Source organism: Blennius ocellaris, assembly GCF_963422515.1.
Source record: "Blennius ocellaris genome assembly, chromosome: 7".
In the NCBI taxonomy this organism is placed as follows: domain Eukaryota; kingdom Metazoa; phylum Chordata; class Actinopteri; order Blenniiformes; family Blenniidae; genus Blennius; species Blennius ocellaris.
The window spans coordinates 4,165,919-4,178,511 of NC_137656.1; the positions used below are offsets into that span (position 1 = coordinate 4,165,919).

At 46.4% G+C, this 12,593-nt stretch overlaps 1 protein-coding gene across 1 annotated transcript in view; it reads right to left on the minus strand.

The window, feature by feature from the left end:
- cacna1ba (calcium channel, voltage-dependent, N type, alpha 1B subunit, a) overlaps window positions 1-12,593 on the minus strand; it is a gene marked incomplete at both ends in the record, with an annotated part of 97,513 nt that overhangs the window by 10,591 nt on the left and 74,329 nt on the right. The window contains 14 exon segments of the mRNA XM_080498848.1: window positions 1,640-1,736; window positions 1,887-2,014; window positions 2,691-2,841; window positions 3,148-3,239; window positions 3,320-3,385; window positions 5,495-5,611; window positions 7,622-7,705; window positions 7,788-7,898; window positions 8,399-8,563; window positions 8,981-9,182; window positions 10,415-10,552; window positions 10,638-10,798; window positions 11,402-11,530; window position 11,533. Coding sequence (XP_080354974.1) covers window positions 1,640-1,736; window positions 1,887-2,014; window positions 2,691-2,841; window positions 3,148-3,239; window positions 3,320-3,385; window positions 5,495-5,611; window positions 7,622-7,705; window positions 7,788-7,898; window positions 8,399-8,563; window positions 8,981-9,182; window positions 10,415-10,552; window positions 10,638-10,798; window positions 11,402-11,530; window position 11,533 — 1,642 coding nt within the window.

Consider the following 12,593-nt stretch of genomic DNA (forward strand, 5'->3'; position numbering starts at 1 on the left):
ACTTTAATTTAAGTTGTTTTCTTTGTTTTCCCTCAGATTTTCACCTTTTGACTTTGTTTTTTTTTTTTTTTATACCCTAAATCACATTTAGGGTTTGTGAACACAAGCAAACAAACTCAGAAACGATACCGTTCCCTGCAGCTCGTCGTCATGTAAACAAAGCAAACCCTCATTTCAACACTCATGGTGTTTAAATATTCTGGTGTGTAGTGATCATCTTTTTGTTTTAGTGATTCGACTGACTGAATACAGATTGTGCTCCTTTATATTGACCGCGCACACACACACACACACACACACACACACACACGCACACACGCACACACACACACAGAGATATTACCCACAGTGAAGATGACATGGGAGAAGGGATGAGAGGGAATGAGCAGCAAAAAGTGAAAAGCACATATAGAAAGTGTTTCTCCCTCTGAAAAGCAACAGAAGCTACGTACGCACTCCCCCCACGCACACAGACACGCACACACACACACACACACACACACACACACACACACACATACACACACACACTGCTCCATAGTAAGTGTCTTTGGACCCCGATCGGGTGGTCTGGGATAAGCGAGGCGTCATTATCTTTACTGATGGCTTTTAGCCCACACAAGCAGGAGACAGGAGAGATGAGGAAAGAGGAGTAAGGAGGGGAGAAGGGGGTGGGGGGGGGTGCTCACACCCCTAAAATATCAGAGTAAAACAAAGTGAAGGAGAGGAGGAGGGGAAACACTGCAGAGCACAGACAGGTGGAGGAGGAGGAGGAGGAGGAGGAGGGTCTACCTTGTAGGCGACTCTGGGCGGACATTTCTTTCCCAAACCTAAGGGTGGGGACATGTGGAGCAGCATCTGATACATTTCGAGGTACTTGATACGGCCACTTCACGAGGTTGGGAAACCAAAAAGAACGACAAACAACGACAAAAAAAAAAAAAAAAAAAACAACAACCAAGGGATGGGGAGTTAGAGAAGGAGGAGAGGAACAAAGGGGAGGAGGAGGGGGAGAATGGAGAAGGACAAACAGAAATCTGGTGTTAATAGATTTCCTGGAGTGAGATGGTGGAGGTGGATGCCATCCCCTGGCCGCGGCGTGGGGGCGCGGGGATGCATCGCGGTGAGGCTCAGGGTCCCTGAGAGGAGAAGATGTGGTGATGAAGGTGGGGGAGGAGGAGGAGGAGGATGGGAGGGGAGAGAGAGAGATGAGAGCATTGTGACGGGGATGTCTGGCGGGGGCATGCTCGCAGACATCCCCCTGGTACTACAACCAGGGTGCACGGAGACAAAGCTTTCAGCGCCACCTTCAGGCCACCGCAAAGGGGGGGTCGCCTCCAATCAGCCCGACTTCTGCTTTTGGAGCTGCTCCAATCTTCTCCACAACAGCGTGACGAGGGGTGGGGTTGGGGGGTTGGGGTTGGGGGGGGGGGGGAGCGGTGTGGCCGTGGCTCGGGAAAGCTTTGTTTCCACTCCGGCGTCATCAAACCAAAGCCAGACAACTTGGAGGGGCGGGTGCTCGTGTCGGTGCACAGCCATTCAGTTAAAGAAAGTCTCGTGGCGGAGAGGCACACCAAGCAAACCCCACCCCCCACCCCACTCCCCCCCCGGGTGACGGAAACGTCTGGGATTTGCAAACCTTGTACGCTACCCTATTCGGGCAGTTCTTCCCTAAGCCGAGGGGGGGCGAGATAACGCGCAACAAATTGTACATATCCTTATAGGAAATCCGTCCGCTGCGGGAAAAGACAAGCAGATCGGTGAGGAAACGCAGTTTCACATCAACAGTTCAATCATCAGTGGGAGCAGGCCGCTAACATCCAGAGGAAGGGAGGGAGGGGGGTAAGGAAGGGGGAGGGAGGGGGGGGGAGGGGGCGGGGACATACCACGCGGCCGGGTCGTACTCGGCCCACACCCGGATGAACTCGTCCAGGTGGTGAGGGCCCAGGATGGACGAGTCCCTGGTCAGGTACTCGAAGTTGTCCATGATGACGGCGACGAACAGGTTCAGCATCTGCAACACAGACGCCAGACGCCACTTAGCGAAACGTGACCGTGCTTTACGAGTTACGTCAAATAACAAGGAACTACCATGATAGTCGCTGTCGATGTTGTAGTTAAGTTATTTCAAAATTACCCAGGAACAGAAAGAATTGATGTAGCAACAACATAAAACTATACAAATCTCTGTTGTGCTCCCAAAAAAAAAATAATAAAAAAAAAAAAAATATATATATATATATATATATATATTGAAATGTAAAATGATTAATGGTCACAATGAAAAATAACTAAAATCTGAAATAATTAAGAAGAATTTAAAGTTGTATTTTTTTTCTCTTCTTTTGTATTACTAGTGCTATGTTTAACTTTTTTCTGCTTTTTTTTCTTGTGTCTCTGGTTTCTTGGTTAACTTTATGAATTTTTAAGGAATAGGCAAAATAAATTTTGGCTTCAGCCCATTTCGGCTACAGAGATTCCAAAAATATTAAAAAAAAAATGTTTTTGAGCACTATGAACTGAATGCACAAAATGTCAATTTGTGCACTGTAACTGAAATTCAGTCAATCTTATTACAGAACTAATCAGTGAACGTTTGATAACTACCATGTCGTAACAGTAATCACTGACTTCCAGAGTAGTGTCATGTTTCTGACATGTGGCTACATCCAGCCGGCGTCAGTACTGACCAGGAAGGAGCAGAGGAAGATGAAGGAGACGAAGTAGAAGTAGGCGAAGTCACTGCCACACTCCTTCCCTTGGGACCCCGATCGCTCGTCGCAGGCGCGGTGACTCAAACACGACAGCATGATTTCATGCCAGGCCTCGCCCGTCGCGCTCCTGAAGCCCCCCCCCCCCCCGGAGAAGGTACAAGTGACACGTCGGCGCCAAACGAGGAGAACATGGAACGACTATAATCCTGCACTTCATGTATTTGTAATTACATTTACGTTTTTGGTTTTTATGAAAGAGGAGCGCGACACACGCAGGGTCCTCCTGAGCTTCAGGACAACTACAAAACATGAGTTCAGCCGAGGTCCCCCGCTCCTCCTCCTCCTCTGACTAATGGCTCCTGCAGTAAAACTGTATGTTCCCGGTGATGTAGGGTGCTTACGAGACGCCCGCCGTACAATAAAGCCTCCCGACCTGAACAGCAGCATCAGGGCCTGCAGGAACGTGCGGAAGTTGTTGTGGTGATTGATGGCCGTGTCCTCGTTCAGATCGATGTTCCCGAACACCTGCAGCAGGGTGGGGTGGGGGAGGGGGGGGGCGTCAGGTTCGGGTATTCCCGACGCGGCGTCGGCGCCGAGTCACTCACCTGCATCCCGATGATGGCGTAAATGAAGAAGAGCATGGCAATCAGCAGGCAGACGTAAGGCAGGGCCTGGAGGGAGCAACGGCAAGGCAAAACACACTAAATTATTTACATCCACTCCGGATTGTTCCAGCTAGCGTGACTTGAGTTTATCTGTGCGGGGGATTTTACTGTATGTGAGAAGGACGGCTCATCTTTATTTATAGACCGGGGTTATTCGGGGTAAAAAAAAAAAAAAAAAGAGGCCAAAAACAGACAGAAATCAGTGCAGATGAAGAAAAAGGGGGGGTGGGGAAAAAAAAAAAAGTCTTCCCGCTTCGGGGGAAATCCTTAAGCTGAGAGCATGTGACTAAAGCAGTGGGCTGAGTCAGAAAAACAAACCCTAAAAAGAAGCAAAATGACCCAAAAATATTCATCCGTCAAGCCAATGTGGGGTCAGCAGAGCAATGAAGACCAACCGTCGCCTCACCGCCGTCGAAAGTTCAGAGCCGCTCCCATTATATAACTGGTGGATAGAATGAATCTACACTGAGACCAGCTGGACGGTGACCGGGGGGGCTCTTATGATGGAAGGCGACCAACTACAAGTCGGTCTCGTTTCACTTCTTTCTCCAGGAGACGTTTCTAAAATCCCAGAAAAGACACGGGTGAGGGTCGTTGGGCTTTGCTGGCCCAATCTTGGTTGGCCTTGGTTTCTAATCCAGGACCTCGTGAAGTAATTCCGTCACTTCGCAGCTCAGAGTTCAAGCAAATGAACTTTCAAAGGTGATCGAGATGTTTGTTCTTCTTTCCTGAGCCATTTGGATGGACACTGTTAATTGCTTCGTCATCGTTTCAGAAAATATGATAAAAACCCACGTTCATATTTGTTGTTGTTGAGTTTCTGTACCACTGACATGAGTGTATCGTGGTAACAAGATAAATTCAGAGGAAAGGATGTGGTCCTGTTGGTGATTTATCCATTTATTGACTCCAGCAACTCGGAGTCAAACTGAGCCAGAGTTCTGGTCTGTGGCAGAGCGAGCCATCAAACCAGAAAATAAAAGTAAAAACTCTACTTTTTGAGTTTTTCCCCACAACCATCGGCGCAGGATTGTTCCTCTGTCCGCCGGTCCAAGGATACAGTGTCGGAGCTCCAATGCATTTTTAGGTAAACGTCAACAAAAGAGGAACCGACAACGTACAAATACTGACGCGTTTTTGTGGAATAGTCATTCAGACCTCCAGATTGCGGCCTGTCCGCCGGGTTCAGGAAGTCATCCAAGTGTTCTTTAAATAAGTCAAGCCCTGCTGAGCAGAGCCCAGATAAGACCCCCCCCCCCGCCCCCGAGCCGCCCCAGAACCTCTGAAGCAGAACAAATCATGCAAAACCGACGCAGAACATTTGTTGTTCACTGCTGGGAATCCACACTGTCGAGGACCTCTTGCAGCTGATGTTGTTTAAAAATTAAAAATGTTGGTTGGCGAAAAAAGGGAAGCTCTATTCATAGTGAGTCTTGATTTTACGCCGTTCTGCAGTGGATCAAGCAATCCTGGTGATCTGGCCCCGGATCAGATCGTCCAATCAGCCCCCCGATTGGAGCAGAGTCATACTCCATCACATTCACCACCTTAAACTTTAATTTCTTTTAGCATTTTTGGGGATTTGTGTTTGTCGTCTTTCTTTCAAAAAAAGTGTTTTCTGAGCTTGAGATTTAAAAGTGGCAGCAAAACTGCTGATTGAACCGCAGTTTGAAGCGTGAGGCAGCTCTGCCACATTTTGTTTTTAAGCTCAGCGTTTACTCTTTTGAACTTTACTTCCCAAGTGCGACTCGTGTCAGACCTGCTGCTTACAGGCAGTTTGCGGGATCATTTATAGATCATTTTCGTTTGTTTCTCTCTGTTGCTCTTCTTGCATTTTCTCTCTTCTGGTAAGAAGAAAGCCTCGACCTCTGAGTCTGTTTGCTCAAATGTTGTTTTTTTTTCCTCTCTAAAAGTTCCTTGAAATTATGATGTTGTTATTGGCGCGACGGAAATAAAAATGAATTGAACTGGATTAAATGAAAGCAGGCTGAGCAGTTTAAACCAGCGGTTTATGTGTGTGTGTGTGTGTGTGTGTGTGTGTGTGTGTGTGTGTGTGTGTGTGTGTGTGTGTGTGTGTGTGTGTGTGTGTGTGTGTGTGTGTGTGTGTGTGTGCACCTTAAAGGACTGGACGAAGGTCCACAGCAGGATGCGGATGGTGTAGCCCTGCCGCAGCAGCTTGATGAGCCGAGCGGCTCTGAAGAGTCTCAGGAAGCTCAGGTTCAGCAGACGGTCCTGTCGAAGACACACAGTGTCCACTCCTCAAAACAACACCGCTCAGATCGCGACGCGTCAGACTAACATGCGACCGCAAGTCCTGGAAGGTCGAGGACTGCTTTGAAACACCCCCCCCTCTACCGAAAGTGTCAACCCCAATTTCCAAAAAGTTGCGAGTGCAATGATTTACAAATCTCATAAACCCACAGTTGATATTGGATCTATTTCAGAATGAGAGTCAGAAACAGATTTATTCCCAGGTCGGGTTAAACACGATACGAGGAATTGGTTCTGGTGGGTTGGTGCAAACAGCCAATACAGAGAAAAGGACAAGGAGACAAGAACAACAGCGTAAACAGTGGCAGAAGTGAATTAACAATTAATGTGTCAGAGTAACAAGAGAAAAAAACAACCCAAAAAAACAATCGAATTTGAACATGAAGAGCTCAAACTGAGAAACGGATTTCTGATTTGGCGGCAAGAAAATACCGAAGCTGTCATTTTCGCAAATCAAAAAGAAACACAAGAGCTTTGAGTGACATTTCACCCGGTGTTCCACCTTTGTCGGACTCAAGGTTGTCAAAAGGTTTCAGGGTCACATCACCTTCGACATGCGTCACTAAACCGTGAGCGCCAAACACTCTGTATTCTAGTAAGCTGTGACCGTTAACATCGTCTATCAAGCTTCTCTGTAGGCATAATGAGGAGGCGTCCCAACACTCCTGTCCACACGGTGTGTGTGTCGCAACGGCAACGGGAAGTCACTCACCTGTGTCTGTGGACGTTTGGGACCGGAGCATGGCAACACCGCAGGACGACAATCAACAAGATGAGGACGTGGAAGGAGAGAAAGACGGAAGAGATAAAGAGAGAGACAGGCGTGGCAGAGGGAGGGAAGAGGCCGGAGGACACTCACAGTCATAGAGCACAACAAGGAAAAGTGGTACAGGTCGACGGGCATGCTGCTGAGGCTGGGGGTGTCAAACCCGGCTCGTACGCCCTCAGTTTGGTCTCGCAGGATTAACCGACGAATGACTAACTTGGAAAGTTTCAAAGAAAGCCCCAAAATACGGGCTTCTCCTCAGAATCGTGTGGGTAAAAATCCTCCGGCGTCCACTGTGTGGCAGAAAAACCCTCATTTAAAGAATAGTGACGATTCCCTTAAAACCCAAATTGAAAACGTGTTAATTTGAGCGTGCAATTCAGTTCGCTGATGTCTGAGTTCTTATTTATGCGTTTCAGTTTTGCCCTCAGTCTTGACTCGCAGGCTCACGCTCGTCTTTTCCAGCCTTTGCGACGTTTCCCTTTGAAGTCATGAGCACGCTGCAGTCAATGGAACACATGAGATGCTTTAACGTTTCAGCCGTTTCCGTGGAAACGGACAGCGTTTTTTCACAACGTTGCCATGTGAACGGCGTGTTTTCACTTGAGACGTTGTAGCATAAACAAAAGTCTCGGATGGAGACGCTCTCATTACACAGACACACAAACATGCAAACTTCTAACTACACGCAATAATTTCAATACTGCAACAGCCACATAATGCACTTTTTCACAAACTCATCCTTAATGTGAGTCTGCTCGCCGTGACACTAATGTTCGATGATCTCCTGTCGGAACGTTGCTTCAATCTGCCGTTCACGTCTCCGTCTTGGCGCCGCTTTAAGTCGTCCAGACCCACTGAGCGTAGCGCCGTCTTTGTCCATTTAACAAAGTCAAGGTGAAACTGAATGCGGCTGGGCTGGTAGTTTGACACCCCCCCTCCCCCCCGGTGTAAACACAGAGATAACTGAATGAATAGAGAAGCAACAGAGAAAGCAACACAAGAGGCTGCGTGTTAAAACTCTCTACGGTGGAATCAAAGAAGCTCCTGTGCGATAAATCCGTCCTATTAGCAAACAGCCCCGGCTCAGACTCGTCCCCGGGACGAGCCCCCCCCCACCCGGGCTCCCCGCCAGACTACTGTCTCTGCTGACGTGCCTCATTAGCTTGCCCTCGCTAACTCTGGGACAAGACCGTGGCTCTTACATTGATCTCGGTCACCAGGATGTCGGTGATGCTGCCCAGCACCGTCACGAAGTCGAAGACGTTCCAGGCGTCCTTCAGGTAGTTCTGAGGAAGAGACGTTCAGGAGTTCAGAGGGCAAGTGGGCCTCGCATTTCCAGAGCTGCTAACGGCAAACGGGCGCTAATACCAGAGGGCCGAAGGCGATGATCTTCAGGATGCACTCCAGGGAGAAGAGGGTGGTGAACACGATGTTGAGGTTCTTCAGCATCGCTTCGTAAAAGTCCGGAGCTCCGTGAAACTATAAAGACATGAAACGCAACCGAAGGAAAGTTTTAAATCCTGGATGGGTCATGTGCGCATGGACTGTCTATCTGTTTGTACACAACAAAGAAAAAGCCGATATTGTGGATTAAAGTACCATATTTTACAGGATATAAGTCACCCCTGAGTATAATAAAAAAAAATTAAAATGTGTCATGATAAGGTCGTATTTGTTTTCCAAAATCTGAATTATTAAGGCTTTGACATTGCGACTTGATGAAATTATTGAAAAAGGCCACTTTCTAAAACACAAGAAAAAAAAAAGGGTGATAAGCCTGTTTTAGTTTAATCCCATTGAATCCCAAACAGGGGAAAAAATCATTGTCTTTTCCAATGACGCACCGTTTCCATTAAAACAAAAACGTGACTCATAGTCTGGAAAATACGGTAATTTGGTAGCAATTCATGAGGACTCCAGCTTTCTGCTGAATTCAAAGACTCTTGTATTATTGGCCATGTGTTTTCAGCGGTCTCCACCTTCATCATGAGCACCACGGTGTTGAGGGCGATCATGATCATGATGGAGTACTCGAACGGAGCCGAGACCACGAACTTCCACATCCGGTACTGGAAGGACTGCGTGTTCTCGGGCATGTAGCGCGTCAGGGGTTTGGCGTTGATGGCGAAGTCAATACAAGCTCTCTGCGACACAGGGAGGAAGAAGAAAACACTGTTATTGATACCGAGAACAAAACAAAAAAAGACTCGGAAATAAATAAATAAAAAAAACTGCAGGTTCCTAAACAGATATTGTCTGAAAGAGACATGAAGATTATTATGTAATGGGAGGATCAGGAGGCAGAGTGCTGTATTCTTATAATACGGTATACTACAATTGATGTTATGTATATTTATTTATTTATCAAAGCCATTTCTCACGGATAAACGTCAAACAAATGAGGGCTGTCGTTTTTTTGTTAACGTTAAATACATATACCTGCAATTTACAGTCTATAAGCTCATTCGGTTATATTTCCTGTCTGGATGTATGGATCTTTTAAATCAAACAATTATATACTATCTGTGTTAAATCAAACACAGAGTTTGATGATACGTTACCTCGTTCTTCTCCAAGCTGCACTCGGACAGGGCCTTGTCTCCCTGCTCCTGGAAGGTGATGATGATGAGGGCCACGAAGATGTTGACGAAGAAGAAGGGGAACACCACGAAGTACACCACGTAGAAGATGGACATCTCGATGCGGTATCCTGGACTGGGGCCCTCGTCCTCGAAGGTGGCGTCCACGGAGTGCTTCAAGACGCTGCGGGGCAGGATCGCCGGGATTCAGACCGTCGTCGCACTTAAACTCGCTTTTCAAGACGTGGCCTGGCCAATCTCGTGTGCAACTGATTAGAATTCAGCATTATAGAGATACAAAGGTTTATTCAGCTGACTCAGCAACGCGACGCGACACAAACGACCTCCGGGCTGCAGAAGAGAGCTGCGTATAATCGACTCTGACGAGAGTTTCGTATGTTAGCCTTGTGCTAATTACTCAGACACAAAGTGTAAAAGGATGAAGAAAGGTCTGAGCAGGTCGCAGGAAGTGGAGGCCACAGGTAGAAAATGCGGTGTGAATAAATCTGAGGGGAAATTACAATGATGTGGCTGTTAGAGCCAGTAAAGTTGGGATTTTTCGCATTTTATCAGGCGCATTTTCCTCTGATTCTCAAGTTTTTTTAAGGTGAAATACAGGAGCTGAGAAGCTTGTAGAGAGAATCGCCAATAAATAAACAGCACTGAACATGAGAACCGTAAAATCAACGAAAGAAGACGAACCAAGACAACGTGAATTAAGTACAAAAACAAAAGCTATGCAAAATTTTTGTCGAGTTATTGACGAATGACTAAAACTCGAAGGACTCGACCAAGTTGGATTTTCAAAAAGTCCCGCCTTGGGAGCCGTTTTTTTTTTTTTTTCAAAAAGTTAGCTAACCCGACACTCAAAACACTATGAAAGTTTTCCATTTTGGTCCACGTGTCTTTATTGGTTTACGTACGAATGTATGTATTTGACCAACTTTTCGCCAAAAAAAAAAAACTACTGACCCGAATTGCAAGAAATCTTCAGAGAAGATTTGTCATCATCCGAGGACTGAATGAATAAGATTCTGGGATCGAACAGCTCCTGGAGAGGTGAGATATTTCCTCTGTTGTGGACACTGGAAGCCCATCGTGAGCCGTCAGTCATGGAAACTGCCGTTAGACGCATGCTAGCACACTGCTAACTCCGCTTCGGCAAGTTTCCAGAAAGATCGACTCCAGCAGTGGTTTATCTGTGTGCCTACTCTCAGTGTTTTGCACAGTGATCTTGCTACCTTGACAGGCTACTTCGCATCGTCATGCGCTAACAGCTAACGTGCTAAGTCAAGCCAACTTGGGTCCACAAACAAATGTGGCGTTGGCGAACGTATGCGCTCAACAGAGTCCCTCGCTCTCGGCAGATAAAAGTGTTTTTGCGTCACGGTGTGAGAGGGTGAAGATGAGCCTTACGTGGGCCAGCCCTCCCCGGTGGACACGGTGAAGAGGGTGAGGAAGGCCCACAGCACGTTGTCGTAGTGGAACTCATATTTCCTCCACTCGCGGGGCATCGCCGCCACCTCGTCTTTGTCGTAGTCGAGGAACTGACCTCTGAAAGACACACAGGCACAAGCTGAGAGGGGCTGTGGGGGGTGGGGGGGGGTTGATAGAGGGAGGCTGGGGGCTTCAGACGAACTTGCAGTCCTTCTCCAGGCCCTTGGACTCGTCGGTGCAGTAGAAGAACTTCCCCTTGAAGAGCTGCACGGCGATGACGGCGAAGATGAACATGAAGAGGATGTAAACGATCAGGATGTTCAGGACGTTCTTCAGAGAGTTCACCACGCAGTCGAACACCGCCTGGGGAGGACGCGCGTATTTTAACGTAGCCATCAGTCTGCCTTTATTGATCGCAAACCCACATGTTACCACGGCAACCAATGTTAGCATTGCGAGCCAGCTCAGTGAAAATCGAGTAAATCATGCATCTCAGAGGACGGAAAAGTTTAAAGCATTTGTCTCAAATATGAACGGAAAGTAGCCAGCTTTTAAGCAAAGCTCTCTGAATTTTTGTATTTGTTTCATTACCTGTGAATATGAATTGTATTATAATTATCGTATTCTCTGGACTAGAAGTCACACTTAAAAAAAAAAAAATCATTGTGTCTAGTTATGCAACTCCGATTAAGAACAATTTATGTATCAAAATATACTGGTACATACTATCCTAGACCACTAGGTGTCACTGTAGGACCACAGAATGCTGCTACAGTTTCACAATAAATACCATTTGAAAAGAAAATGATTTTTGCGTTTCAACTCTTCATGACATTTTTTTTTGACCGGTGTGTCTTATATTCCAGACAATACAGTAATTATTTAGCACTATTCCGGGCAAAACACTGGTTGGTTTTTATAGCTCATTGTTCCACACAAGTGGTCTGGGACCCGTTAGCGAAATACCTTCAGTTTGGGCAGACGTTTGATGGTCTTGAGAGGCCTGAGCACTCGAAGGACCCGCAGTGACTTGATGGTGCTGATGTCTTTGCCTTTGGTCCCCCTGTGGACAGCAAAACATCGTGAGAAAAAAATCATCTGTGAAGTTTAGGTCTAAACTTAGTCCTTAGAAACGTTCAAATGCTAAAAGGTGCTTGTTTTTTTTGTTTTTTCAGATTGATAAGTCAGATGCTTTTCTAAATGTGGCGGGAGATATGGTTAGATCCGCTTGTTTAAAGTAATCAAGGTCACGACAAAGATCTGTTTTACAAATATTATCAGTCAAAAGACTTGACACAAGAAAACGTCACCTTGAACTTGATAAAAAATAGTTTGCTGTTAATGGACGGATATTTACATTCTCCAAAATGCTGAGAATGGTATTAGTAAATAATTGTGGAATGATACATATAATATATCTCGACTTTAAACTTTCTGTCCTACACTTATATGTGTTGGTTTAATCAAAAACAAAAACAGTAGATTTTGAACGGTTATCTAAAATGTGCACGGCGGCCGATGGCGGAGGGATGAAGGACTTGTTATTGTTTTGGGTTTGGTTTTTTTCCCGCCTGAACCGCAAACGGCACACAAACACAGACACATGCGTCTCTGCGTCGTTCAGTGTGTCATGTAATCCCGGTTTACATGAACAAGTCTGTAATCCCCGGAAATGAATACATGCATGAGATGGGTTAATTCACAGAGGAATCCTAAAAAAAAAAAAAAAGTGTCTGAAACGTGGACACATGCAGAAACAGTCACAGCGACGACATGTGCATCAGGGATCTTAATCGGCGGGATTAGGATCTTTCAGGATCGCTGAAAAGAAAATATCGGCGACGAGGAGGTTTGATGAGACAAAGCTCATCGATTGCATGGTCATTGTGCGAATAGTTTCCAGAGTTGTCCTCCTCCAGTGTTTCTCCTCCGACGGAGCGTTCAAACTGTGGCGTCTATCTCTTGACAGTCATGACAACTGAACACACACACACACACACACACTGATGTTAAAGCAGCGACACTGGAGACGGCCGGTTTGTCAGAATGTCTGGGGTTTTTTTTCCCCGAGTACAAGAGTCACTTTGAAAGCTCATACGAGATTCTGGGAGCCAAGAAACACAAAGAAAACCAGAAAAATACGCCGATCAGCCCTGGC